We start from the raw sequence: 14,297 nt of genomic DNA on the forward strand, positions 1-14,297 counted from the left end.
GTAATTAGGATGTAACCCGAAGATCATTTCCATATAATAATCCTAGCCCTCCGATCTAGGATTATAGAAGCCTCTATAGGCTGGAGGGTTAGGATCATACTATGGAGTTGATCTATGGGATACAACCTACTCACATTATGGGCCATATGATAAATGGTTTGGATTATTGTACAAGTAGGCATCGGATGTGTTTTAGATTGAATAAATCCCAGGGATTTACTACCCTGCATGTATAGAATTCTCTCATTGGGGATGTTCTTTGGGGATAACAAGCAAGGATAAAAAAAAAACCAGGCCTGCTTTTTCCATGTTTTTCAGCTACTTCACATCCTCTCCTCACTTATGCCTTCTCGATTCTCTCCCTCCCACACCATCATCCATCTCCCACCAATTGATAAACTAACAGTCCATGGAAAAAACTTTCATGGAGGCCAAGCTTGGTCTTAGTGTTTGGCAAACGCCAGTCCCCCCCGTTCTTGTTCAATCTTTCCATTTCTCCAATGAAAAAAACGCAAAAACATTATCTTCAGAAAAATTGAAACCAGGCACAGAGGTAGAGACCATTTTCTATCCGGCTTCAACGACATGCAGCTCGTGCAGATCCTTCAATAGGTCCTACGCTCTGGATGGGCCATGCTCCGAAGTCCAAACCAATCCAATGATTATAAGCATCCAACCAGTGGCCTGCAAGCAGATCAATAGAACAAAGATGAGGAGTGAGGACAGTCCACATTTGATGGGTAAAAGACTATAAATAGGAAAGATAGGAATGCTCCTTTGGTGCAGTATTTGGACCATAGCCTGTTCAAAGTAGGGGGGCAACTTGGGTCGGGCTCAGCCCGAACCCAACGAGTTCAACCCGATTTTGGCTTGGGTTGGGTTGGAATTTTCTTCGGTTGGGTTGGGAAAGCCAACCTGATTTAATTCCGGGTTGGGTTCGGGTTAAGGCCTTGGCAACCCAACCCAAACCCGACCTCAGTCCTCTAATTTTATCATAATTTTCTTAGGATTATGTTTTTTTTTGTTTGGCCATATATGAACCCGAATCCAACCAGACTCAACCCGACCCAACCCAACCCTAGTTGCATCCCTAGTTCAAAGTGGAGCCTACCAGATAGATAAGTATGGAGGTGGTGGGCCAGTACTCCTCTGTACAATATCAAAGTTCAGAAGGTTGACCTTCTCTCCCATCTTTTATCTTCATATCTTAACCTTCTCTGTTTCCAAATCCACCATTCCACCATTACACATATTGAATATAATGCTTTACCTGTAAAGTTTCCATTCCAGAAAACTACCATTCAGCTTTCACCTCAGAACCCATGGATTGTTTAGTATCTATTCTCAGGTTGCAGGAATTATAAATCTAGAGCTACTTGCAGGAATTATAAATCTAGAACGGGGTCCTCCTTTGCATTGGTATCAACCGGAATACGAGTGTAATCATAATCATCAAACTTGTAATCCTCATCAAGATCTTCCAGTCTTACCGAAAGCAAATGGTATTGTTACCATAACAGTGAAAGGCATCAAACCAAAAGCTCGGGCTATCTTGATCATGCGACCAACCTTCCTCTGAGCTTTGGCACTAATGCGGGTCTGCACAAACGAAAACAGAAACAACTGAAGAAAGATAATCTCTTAAGACATTCGAGATTGTTTTGTGCTCACCTGGGCTTCTTTTGATAATAATCCCGGGTTCTGTAAGAAAATTGGCAAGGAACCTAACATTCTGCATGAAATATCTTATACAATAAGATGATGGCAAAATTTACTCGAATATTTTGTAGAAAAGAACAAGGATGTTCAAGGATCTAATCACAAGTCCAATCATGATAAAACAATGACAAGTTCTGGGGTCTAACCTATCCATCACCTGTTAAAAAGGTCAAAGACTGTGACTGTGATGAGATGTGAGGACCTTCAAGACAGTGATGGATATACATTGTAGGGTGGAGCCTAAAATATCCATCACCTGTTGCGCCATGTGCCTTTAGTAGAAGAAACGGCGGATCACATTTTCATTCATTGTAGGATGGCCCAAGGGATTTGGTCCTTCATCCTAAACTTTTTTGATAAAACAATGACGAGTTCTAGGGTCTAACATATCCATCACCTGTTAAAAAAGGTCAAAGACTCTGACTGTGATGAGATGTGAGGACCTGCAAGACAGTGACGGATATACATTGTAGGGTGGGGCCTAAAATATTCATCACCTGCTGCGCCATGTACCTTTAGCAGAAGAAATGGCGGATCACATTTTCATTCAATGTAGGATGGCCCAAGAGATTTGTTCCTTTGTCCTAAACCTTTTTGATAAAACAATGACGGGTTCTCGGGTCTAACATATGCATCACCTGTTAAAAAGGTCAAAGACTCTGACTGTGATGAGATGTGAGGACCTGCAAGACAGTGATGGATATACATTGTAGGGTGGGGCCTAAAATATCCATCACCTGCTGCGCCATGTGCCTTTAGCAGAAGAAACGGCGGATCACATTTTCATTCATTGTAGGATGGCCCAAGAGATTTGGTCCTTTGTCCTAAACTTTTTTGGCACAGCCTGGTTTTCCCAGACCATATTACAAATCTATTTGGGGAATGAACTTTTGCCCCTTTGGGCCACGGAGGGGCCAGATTTTGTGGTTCTTGGCCCTTATCACTTCACTTTGGGCGATATGGGAAAGAAAGGAATAGGGTCTTCAAAGGATCGGCTAAGAAGAGTTGCTCTATTCAACAAGAAGTTTTATCATCGATTGTGCACTGGGTCCTAGTGCCGAAGTCCTCCCAAACTTTAGAGCTATGCATGAATCCACAATTAGACTACTTTAAGTAGAGGTGTGCATGAGCAGGATCATGACCACCACCAACAAGTTTTATCATCGATTGTGCACTGGGCCGAAGTCCTCCCAAACTTTAGAGCTATGCCTGAATCCACAATTAGACTACTTTCAGTAGAGGTGTGCATGAGCAGGATCATGTCCACTAAACCTACCCCTCGAAGTGGTTGCCCCTTTCTACTAGGTTGGTTAAGTTGTACTTTGACAGATCCCGTATTGGGAACCCTTGCCTGTCGAACGTGAGGGGTCTTACTCACAACAAGGATGGTGCCCACCAAGTGGGTTTTTTTCGGCCCACTAGGTCTAACAAATGCTAATGCGGCAGAAGTACATGCCTTGCTAGCTGGGATTCGCATGGCGGATTACAGGAACCTTGACGCAATCCCTTGGATGAAGCAGGGGGTGCACTATCAATGGAGATCTGCTGATGTGATCAAAGAGATTTTGGATTGATATCGAGGGTTATCCAGTGACTTTCCAACATGTAGGGCACTTTGCCAATAGTGATGTTGATTAGTTTTGCCCGCTATACTCAACTCAACTCCAACAAGGCCTTTGTCCTAAACTAGTTGGGGTCGGCAAAAATGAATCCTTTAGAAAAATTTCATGAAGAATGTGAAAGGAATATATCCGGCTTTAATCCTGGCTCTAGTTGGGTTCTTCTACGTGGATCATTTTCTTCCATTCTATCCTATCCAAGATCATGTTCTCTGTTATGTTCCTAGCTATCAAGTCTTTCCTCACTGTTTCTACCCAAGTTGTTTTCGGTCTGCCGCTACCTCTTTTTACTCCATCAATTTCGCACGAGTCGCCTCTTCTCACCGGAGCATCAAAAGGTCTACGTTGGATATGCCCAAAATCATCTTAAGTGGTGCTCTCTCATCTTCTCTTCAATTGGTGCCACCCCCACCTTTTTATGAATGTCTTCATTTTTAATTCTATCTAACCTTGTGTGGCGCACATCCATCTAAGCATTCGCATCTCCGCTATACTCATCTTATGCACATGTTGCTTCTTGGTGGCCCAACATTCTGAGCCGTACAACATGGCTGGGCTCACAGCTGTCTTATAGAACTTTCCCTTCAAGTTGTGGTAGGGATTTTACGGTCGCAAAGAACTCCTGAGGCAAGCTTCCACTTCAACCAACCTGCTCTTATTCTATGGTTAACATCCTCTTCAATCTCTTCTTCCTCATGTAGAATTGAACCAAGATAGCAAAAGATATCCCTCTTAGGTACCTCCTGTTAAGTCATATTTACGACATCCTCATCCTGCCTCCTTACATTACTAAAGTCGCATTCCATATATTCTGTCTTAGTCCTACTCAGTCTAAAACCTTTGGATTCCAAAGTAGTTCTCCATAACTCTAACTTAGCATTTACTCCTACTTTGGTTTCATCGATTAATAATTTAATACTATGTCATCTGCAAATAACATACACCACAACACCTCATCCTAGAAACCCTTCCGTAAGCTCATTCATAACTAGCGTAAAAAAGATAAGGGCTTAGAGCTGATCCTTGGTGCAGTCCTACTGTGATTGGAAACTCACTAGAAGTTCCATCCGTGGTTCTGACACTAGTTACTGCTCCATCGTACATATCCTTAATCACATCAACATATTTAGTATGCACTTTTTTCCTTTCAAGAACCCACCACATAACATTCCTGGGAACCCTATCATACGCTTTCTCCAAATCAATGAAAACCATATGAAGGTCCTTTTTTATTTTCTCTAAATCTCTCAATTAACCGCCTAACTAAGAAGATAGCTTCCATAGTCAATCGTCCAGGCATGAAGCCAAACTGATTCTCTGACACCTTAGTCTCTTCTCTTAATCTATGCGCAATTACCCTCTCCCAAAGCTTCATGGTGTGACTCATTAGCTTGATTCCCCGGTAATTGATGCAACTCTGAATATCCCCTTTATTCTTATAAATAGGTACTAATGTACTCTTCCTCCACTCATCAAGCATCTTCTTAATCTTCAAAATATTGTTAAATAATCTAGTTAACCAAACCAAACCCACATCTCCAAGTCTGGAGACTTTTGATTATCTTCCCTCGAGTTTTGATACTTTTGTTTTTTCCTATTTTTTGCTTGGCTTGTTTTCGACCATCCCTGTCCCCCAGCATTTGCCATCTTTATTTAATGAAACATTAAAAAAAATTAATTGCTAATAAACTTGGATGACTAAACTGACATGTATGTGCCAAATTGCAATTTCTTCACAGACTTATCTCAAAACTAACTTGCTAAAATGCTAATGGGACAGCAAAAGGAAAATAAAAAACTATGAACTCTTGAAAAGTAAACAAGTGCATATACTTAAATCAGTGATTTCTTCATATTGTCAAAATATAGGTAATACTGCAATAGATAACATCAAAGTGCAGTCTTTTAGACGGCTATCCATTCAAGCTGCATTGACAGTAAACAAAATCTACATAATGGGCACCACACCATATGGACTCCATGCCACCATAAATGAGAAGTTATGGGGGAGCCCAGGAAACCATTGCTATAATGTGAGACACTAGAACCCCTTGTCTTTGAATGAGAGGAATCATAGAAATTCATTCCTTGGATTTTCAAACCCCAGCCAACAGTGAAATGCCTGATTTCTTCATATTGTCAAAATATAGGCAATACTGCAATAGATAACATCAAAGTGCAGTCCTTTAGACGGCTATCCATTCAAGCTGCAATGACAGTAAACAAAATCTACATAATGGGTGGCACACCATATGGACTCCATGCCACCATAAATGAGAAGTTATGGGTGAGCCCAGGAAACCATTGCTATAATGTGAGACACTAGAACCCCTTGTCTTTGAATGAGAGGAATCATAGAAATTCATTCCTTGGATTTTCAAACCCCAGCCAACAGAGAAATGCCTGGTTCCACATCATTAGGGGTGTTCATTATTCGGTTACGAACCAAACCGAATTTTGGTTCGGTCGGTTCGGTTCGGTCGGTTCGGTTCGGTTTCGGGTTTTTTTTTTTGGAAATTCGGTTTCGGTTTTCGGTTATCTCAAAAAAAAAATCGGTTAACCGAATAACCAAAATTATGGATGAAAACCATTTTCTTCCAAAAAAAAAGTACTATATGTGCACTCCTTAGGATGATCAAAACTGTCCATTTGATTGATCACAACTTAATTAGGTTGTACTCAAAAATTCATTTCGATCGGATAATCCTAGCCCTCTGATCCAAACTGAGAATTTCCTTTTTTCCCTCTTTTTCTCCCACAATAACCGAATTGTTAATCTGTTCGGTTTCGGTTACCGAAATTTGATAACCTAAATTATTTCGGTTATAAAATTTCGGTTTATTAGGTTCGGCTATAACAGAATAACCACCCCTACACATCATATCCAATGAATCTTGTATTGTTCTTCTTTTTCTTCTCTCTCTCTCTCTCTCTCTCTCTCTCTCTCTCTCTCTTAATGGTAATGAACCTAGTGTTGCTTAGTCCCTTTTCATATATCAGAGAACTCCATAAGCTACGTTGCCATGTACCTATATTGTAAGAATGATCACAATGCACTACTTTGTGCACTCCCCGGTAAATTTTTGGGAAGGCCCAAGACACACTGAAGATGAAAACCATTTTCTTCCAAAAAAAAAAGTACTATATGTGCACTCCGTAGGATGATCAAAACTGTCCATTTGATTGATCACAACTTAATTAGGTTGTACTCAAAAATTCATTTCGATCGGATAATCCTAGCCCTCTGATCCAAACTGAGAATTTCCTTTTTTCCCTCTTTTTCTCCCACAATAACCGAATTGTTAATCTGTTCGGTTTCGGTTACCGAAATTTGATAACCTAAATTATTTCGGTTATAAAATTTCGGTTTATTAGGTTCGGCTATAACAGAATAACCACCCCTACACATCATATCCAATGAATCTTGTATTGTTCTTCTTTTTCTTCTCTCTCTCTCTCTCTCTCTCTCTCTCTTAATGGTAATGAACCTAGTGTTGCTTAGTCCCTTTTCATATATCAGAGAACTCCATAAGCTACGTTGCCATGTACCTATATTGTAAGAATGATCACAATGCACTACTTTGTGCACTCCCCGGTAAATTTTTGGGAAGGCCCAAGACACACTGAAGAGACCTAAACTGAAATATCAAATTGGTGAAGGTGTTTTATGGGTTAAGGAGGTCCCAAGGTCATCGTTAGAAACTTGGTTGGAGTGATGTTTAGCTAGAGCTGCAATCTTGCTCCTTTTAAACATCTTAAGCATTCCAATTCTTGGATTTTATTAGTAGCACCCTCTCCCCTACTCACAAGTTGCACCAAAACTGCTCCTGCTCCAACTCTGTACAATTGATGTTTGAAAATTTTTAGACAGTTAGTATCGATGAAGAACAATTCCGATAAGGTCATTTGATAATTCATTATTAATAAAGACAAACCTCAACAAGCGTTGTCATCACACTATGTTAACGGCTAATTATTTAGTGGTTATGATAACTCAGGGATTAATTCTCATTTCTCATTCAACTTCAAAAAATGATTATGCATAGAGATCATGATGAACTGAGATATCTTTTGGGAATGGAGGTTTCCCAAAACTCTAATATTTTGTAGCCAAAATAAATTGGTATTACATCTCACTTGACAAATTGTAAACCTAGTAGCACACATTGGAGCTCAATGTTAATACAGTTCATATGATAGTCGACTTTTACAAGATGCAACATCCCGTCACAAGTTACTTCGTGGGTAGCTATACCAGACTATGCTATGTCCAAATAGTACTCATGCAGTCCACACACGATCATGTTTAATTGTTGTTCATTGCATTATCTAGTGCAGAAGACAAATGCAGATTCACATCAATTACATTGAGTTACCGTATGGATCAAATGACTACTCAGAACTTTGAGCATTCATCTTAATTTCCTACTCCATGGAACGATAATACTAGTCAAGCAAGAGTGCATCCATTTTGGTCTTCAAATGTATAAGCATATAGAGGTCGATTGCCCCTCATCTAGGAAAAGCTACAGCTTACAAGCAGGATTGTAACATTCTCATGTCATATATGTTTGCCAAAGCCATGAGCCAAACATTCTTTATATGGCGGATGGACTCTCTCGGTTGGAATCTTAAAGCATCATATCTTATCAGGGGAATTCTGGGCATACTTATTCTCAACCAGGATCAAATGATTGGCAATGAAATACAATTGATGCAGAGAATTTCCTCCTGCAAGTTCAACATTAAACCCCCTTCTCAACCAATGAAAAGAAGCCAATTGAAAAAGGCCCATTAGAGACAATTACTTAGATACACCACTTGGATTTCAATTCCAATGATACTTATAGGGTCGCTAAGGCTGTGCATTTTTTTAGTTTTATTTTTTGAATAGTTCGCTAAGGTTGTGCTTTGTCCAATCATATGTATTAAACTATCAGCTAATTTGATTCATTTGCATGGATGTAACCACAGCTACATTGATAAGAAGTTGCTCTAATAATTCAGAAAAATAAGTATCTGCTGGAACCAAAAGCCGTTGAGGGTGTCATGTAAAGGTTTCGTTGTCATCTTAGTCTTCTTTAATTTATCCACAAGAAGCCCTGGAAAAAATTCAATTCTAGTGTAAGTAGGGTCGCTGATGCTGAGTATTGTCCAGTCATAAGTATTAAAGTACAGGGTCGCTAATGCTGTGTATTGTCCAATCATAACTATTAAACTATCGTGGCAGAATTCTAAATGAGGCTTGATGGAACAAGGACATAGGATCATCTGATCAAGGTGTTCTCAACAGCAATTTGCTGAACATATGGTTTTTTTATCAAATCATGGGTCCGCCCAATGTCTTTTACGAAGGAGTGTAAACATAATGTTCCTTTTAGCATTTTCCTTTCCTCTTTTGTTAACGAAGTTCTAGAAAGATGTCGGGGGAGGGATTCTAGACCAAGACAGCCTCTGTTTGAATGCGCAAGCTGCATGTGAGCTAGGCTTCGCAGGAGGATTGGTCTATATGCAAGGTGTGGAAATATAGGTGGTCCCAATATAGCGTCCCAAATCATTTTCATATGATGAGTGCAGTGTTTAAAAAACTCGTTGAAAACATTGAAAATTTTTTAATAGAAGAAACATTGTAATGTTGCGATAGTACAAGAAAAAACTGATAAAATTCTCGGAATTAATCCTAAAGTATCTTGAATCCAACAAGGCATCAAGTACTTATCATTTAGAAGAATATGTGCAACAGAAAACAAAGCACAAAAAATATTTATAATTTTGCTAAAAACATTACAATTAAATAAGACTCAAAAGTTACTACAAATTTTTGAAAAAAAAAACTTATAAAACTACAAAAACTAAAAAAATATTAAAGTACTGTAAAAAAGGGATTTCATTTTATAAAAAAATGATAAAAATGGATAAATAATATAGAAAATTTGACTTTAGAAGTATAAAAATCATGCAGTTAGTGAAAATGTAACAAAAAATAAATAAAAAATAATTTTTTTATTAAAGTATTGTAAAAAAGGGATTTCATTTTATAAAAAAATCATAAAAAAGGATAAATAATATAGAAAATTTGACTTTAGAAGTATAAAAATCGTGCAGTTAGTGAAAATGTAACAAAAAAAATAAAAAATCTATTTTCCATAATTTTAAATTCTAATTATTATACTTTTAAATTCTATTTTTAACGTCTATGAATAACATCTAATTTTACATTATTTTTAGTTAATTTTTTATTTCTTGATTTCATTGGATATTTCTATAACTATTACAACATAATAATGTAATAGAAAAACAAAATTTAATAGGAACAATTAAAACTTAAACTAATGATATTAAAATTAAAAACTAAAAGTTGACCAAATTTAAAAGAAATATGACCTAGGTAACAAACATATTTCTTCTATGTTTGGTTAAATGTTTAATTTTTAATTTTAATATTATTAGTTTAACTATTAGCTGCTTATTAAATTTTATTTCTCTGTTACATTGTTATGTTGTAATTATTGTAAAAACATCTAATAAAATTATGAAATAAAAAAGTAACACAAAAGAATGTAAACTTTACACCATTCATAGAATTGGAAAATAAAATTTAAAAGCATAAAATTTTGAATTTAACATTGGAAAAAAAGATTAAATTTTTTTAAGTGGTTTATTTTTTACTAAATGTATAATTTTCATTCTTTTAAAATCGATTTTTTTATGTTTAAGTATTCTTTTTATGATATTTCTAGATTTTTTTATAGGTTTATTTCTATTCAAAATTTTATAACAATTTTTGTGTGTTTTATTTTGTTGCTTACAATAATTATAAAAAATTTATTAGAGTTTTAAATACTTTTTGTGCTTTGTTTTTTGTTTGCTATGTATAATTTTTAACTTTAAAATGATAATTTTTCATATTACATATCCTCTTTTATGATACTTTCAATTTTTTACTTTTGTATTTTTTTTTGAAAAACAGCTTGCCTCAAAACGACTTTTTATTAATTTTACGTATCCCCTTTTTTATACTTTAATTAGTATTAGAATTTTTTTTAAGAGGGCGAGCATTGGCGCAACGGTAAGGTTGCTCCATTGTGACCTGGTGATCACGGGTTCGAGTCACGGAAACAGCCTCTCTGCAAAGCAGGGGTGGTGGTAAGGCTGCGTACATCTAGCCCTCCCTAGACCTTGCAATGGCGGGAGCCTCGTGCACTGGGCCGCCCTTATTTTATCATAATTTTTGGAATTTTATATTTTGTTGCTCATGAATGTCTATGCCTTATTTTAAATATAACGTTTTTATATTTTGTTTTTGTACCTTGTTTAATTATAAAGTTTTTACTGAAATTTTCAATATTTTTGTGCAAACATTCTTATATTTTGAATAATGTTTTTAAATATAACGTTTTTATATTATGTTTTTTTTCTATTGCAAACGTTCTTCTAAATGATGAAAATTAATTTAACATACAAGAAATACATTTAAAAGAAAGAAATCATTAATAACCCTAAACAACATAAAAAAATTGTTAACAAACCTCCAAAAAACATAAAAAAATTGTTACTAACCCTAAAAAAACATAAATTGAAAGGATTAAATTAAAAAATATATATGTAAAAACCCTATGTGAAAATTTTCTAAAGGATTCATTAGCAGACCCCAACTAGTTTGGGATAAAGGCTTAGTTGAGTTGAGTTGAGTTGAGTTTGTATATGTATAAAGCCTCCAAATAAACATAAATTGAAAAGGAATAAATTAAAAATAAAATAAAAATATATATATATATATATATGGAAAAGCCCTCCAAAAAACATAAATTGAATATAAAGTAAAACACAAAATATAAAAGAAACAATTCGTTAAAAAAAATTCTATAACCATCACTAAGTCGAAATGTAAATAAAATGAAATATTAAAATCGTAGGGTAACACTAATGTAGTAGAAGAATAAAATTTAAAATGTACAAAAATATTAAACTCTAAAAAATATAAACTAAATAATATTAAAGGGTAGTGATATATCCGCCCCTTTTGATCACTAGGAACGTCAGTGTTTGTGGCAATCAGGGGCATTGAATTCTTCTGACATAAGTACAACAACCCCCCTCTTTAGCCACTGATACACTGATAGGGGGTGTTTCTGATGATCGATAAGAAGGAACGGATATATCATTTCCCATATTAAAATTATAAAAAATAAAACTTAACAAAACATAGAAGACTCTAAAATAATTAAAAAATAAATAATGGTAATAGAAAATAAAATAATAGTAAAATTTTAGGAAATAGATTAAACATAGAAGATATATAAAACAAATAAAAAGGAAAAAATTATGAATCTATACTTTTCCCTGGTTCTGGGTATGCCCGTTCCAGTTTTATCGATTTTGTAAAGCAGAACGACGGGACCCCTGGTCCCCAATGCCTTTCTATTATCAATGAAAATTATGAATCTAATTAAGTTACAAAGAACCTTCAAAATGAAAATTAAATAAAAAAGAAGAAGAATAGAAGTAGAATAATAAATAAACATAAAAGTAAAAAATATCATCATGCAGATTTAGGCATATGATTGAGATGCTGCGAGAGAAACCTGCGAGAGGTGGAATCACATATTTGGATAGAATGCCCGATGGATAGAAATGTTTGGCACCAGAGGGAAGGAAGGTAATGCACAAGCTATTAGGAAGCAAATAGAGACCAGAGGATGGAGATTCCCAGAGCGAATGAGTCAACAATGGCATACCAGAAAAGTCGCAGAGAGACGAGATTAGATATCGCTACTAGGAAGAGGAAGGAAGGCTTGGGGATGCGGAGGTGCTCCAAATGCTATTTTATAAACTGTAGGAGGAGACCGAATGCATGGTCTGTAAAAAGATATGGTCTAAGCATGCTTGGAATCTTAGGGAAACAACAAACTAGAGAAATATGGTCTAAGCATGCTTGGAATCTTGGGGAAACAACAAACTAGAGAAATATGGTCTAAGGATGCTTGGAATCTTAGGGAAACAACAAACTAGAGAAATATGGTTTCTAAGGGGCAAACAAAAGCAAGGGAAGGGATGATACTCGAAAATTCTAGAAGGGAGGGAGTAGAGGCAGAGAATCTACAGGAGGAAAATCCTCCTTCGTGCGACGAGAACTCAGAGGAAGGTATGAATGATGCCAATGAGGACGGTATTCTTAAGAATAGGAGGACCGACCCGCTATTCGTCAATGAGGAAATCTGCACAGAACGGATAGAACTCCAATCAATCCCCGAGGGTGCAGAGAGGAATTTGGGCTTGGCTAAGAGAGAACGCTGAGGAAGATTGGAATCGGGTAAAATCTTGGCTGATGGAGGTCAGTAGCAGAGGTGAAGATGTATGTGCTCTTCCTATAGCTCTCAGGGAAGCGATTATTGTCCTTCTACTCGAACTTAATGCCGTAGACTTTAAAGACGTTTGGTTGAAAAAAGAAGATTGTCCCTTCGAGGACATGGATATGTGGTTCTCTAAAATCTTGGTTGATGGAGGTCAGTAGCATAGGTGAAGATGTATGTGTTCTCCCTATAGCTCTCAGGGAAGCTATTATTGTCCTTCTGCCCGAACTTAATACCGTAGACTTTAAAGGCGTTTGGTTGAAAAAAGAAGATTGTCCCTTCGAGGACATGGATATGTGGTTCTCTAAAGATGTTGGTTCTTTGAATAGAAGAAAACTTAACTGTTTTCTTATCACACTCCCTATAACCCTTGTGGTTAGTGTTATGTTTGTAGGATCGCATGATTGCATCTTATTTCTTGGTTTCTACTTCAAGGAAAATAGGACAACTCTTAGGCTTATGAAGAAAACAAAGCAAAACCCACATATTCTTAGATAGGAGTCCTCAAGGAATATGAAGAAAAGATAGAAAACCCTACTCTCTGTCAGTGTATTTTCTATTAGACACCTCCTATTTATCTAGTGGTTAGTTTTGTCATGTTTCTGCAGCTCTATTCTCTGAACAGAAATTGAAAGACGACTCATTTCTTTGAGTAGAAGAAAACTTGGTTTTGAAGATCTAATAAAACTTGGGAGGGCTCAGGGCTTATGAAGAAAATAAAGAAAATTCTCCACGTTTGGGCATTTACCTTATCAGACAAATAGTCATGTTTGGGCAGCTCTATTCTAAGATCACATCGCCCATCTCATTTCTTGGGTTCAAGGAGGGGGAGTTAATATGGATTATGAAAAAAATAGAGGAAACTCTAGTATCTGTTTGTGGATTTTCTTATCACACTCCCTATTTCCCTTGTTGTTAGTGTTCTATTTGTGGGATCGCATGAGTGCATCTCATTTCTTGGTTTCTACTTCTAGGAAAACAGGGAAACTCTCAAGATTATGAAGAAAACAAATCAAAACTAACATATTCTTAACGATTCTTTTGTTTTATGGACATGTTTTGTGTAAGATTTGTTTTCCCTACCAAAATAATTAGCCAATGAAGTTGCTACCCTACCATTGAAAGTTTCGATTGAACTGATTTTACAGCTATCTGTTTGTGGTATCGCATAAGTTGCGACCCTCGAATTAAGATCATGCCGTCAGGTTGTCGGCTTAGGAAATCCTCGCCAACTCTTGAAAACATTGAAAATTTCAAATTGAGTGACTTGTTGGGTCCTCGAAAAGACAACTACTATTTATAGTGACGAATCAATTCAGAACCTATTTATCTCAGTTTAGTGATGAATTCAATAAGCTTTATATTTCATATAGCTTAGCAAGAAAAGACAACTACTATTTGCATAAACATGCTGAGAAAAATGTTAGCTCTAAAATAAATGTAATGCAGCAACTAAAATTTAAAAAAATACAGAATAATCAGCAAATCAGTCTGAATCTATTAATTTGAATCACTCTAACACTAATATCCAGAATGACATAATTGAAATTGCAAAAATGGAGTAACTTACAAAAAAACATGAACAGAAATCCAACTGAATTCATAC

At 36.3% G+C, this 14,297-nt stretch overlaps 1 protein-coding gene across 2 annotated transcripts in view; it reads right to left on the reverse strand.

Annotated features, from left to right (window-relative positions):
- Nucleotides 1-190: 190 nt before the first annotated feature.
- The window catches only part of LOC143879385 (uncharacterized), a 29,012-nt gene continuing 14,905 nt past the window's right edge, over nt 191-14,297 (reverse strand). The window contains exons 1-5 of one of the 2 annotated variants that reach the window (XM_077381743.1): nt 1,877-8,878; nt 1,672-1,732; nt 1,491-1,599; nt 1,180-1,270; nt 191-684 (exon numbers count right to left, since the gene is read on the reverse strand). In XM_077381743.1, coding sequence (XP_077237858.1) covers nt 663-684; nt 1,180-1,270; nt 1,491-1,599; nt 1,672-1,731 — 282 coding nt within the window. In that variant the 5' untranslated portion in view covers nt 1,732; nt 1,877-8,878 and the 3' untranslated portion in view covers nt 191-662. Of the gene's footprint in view, nt 685-1,111; nt 1,733-1,876; nt 8,879-14,297 lie in introns of those variants that run through there. The other variant, XM_077381742.1, reaches the window with a different exon arrangement.

Source organism: Tasmannia lanceolata, unplaced genomic scaffold (assembly GCF_043159265.1).
Source record: "Tasmannia lanceolata isolate RefF3 unplaced genomic scaffold, GAP_Taslan_0.1 ptg000006l, whole genome shotgun sequence".
Taxonomy (NCBI): Eukaryota; Viridiplantae; Streptophyta; class Magnoliopsida; order Canellales; family Winteraceae; genus Tasmannia; species Tasmannia lanceolata.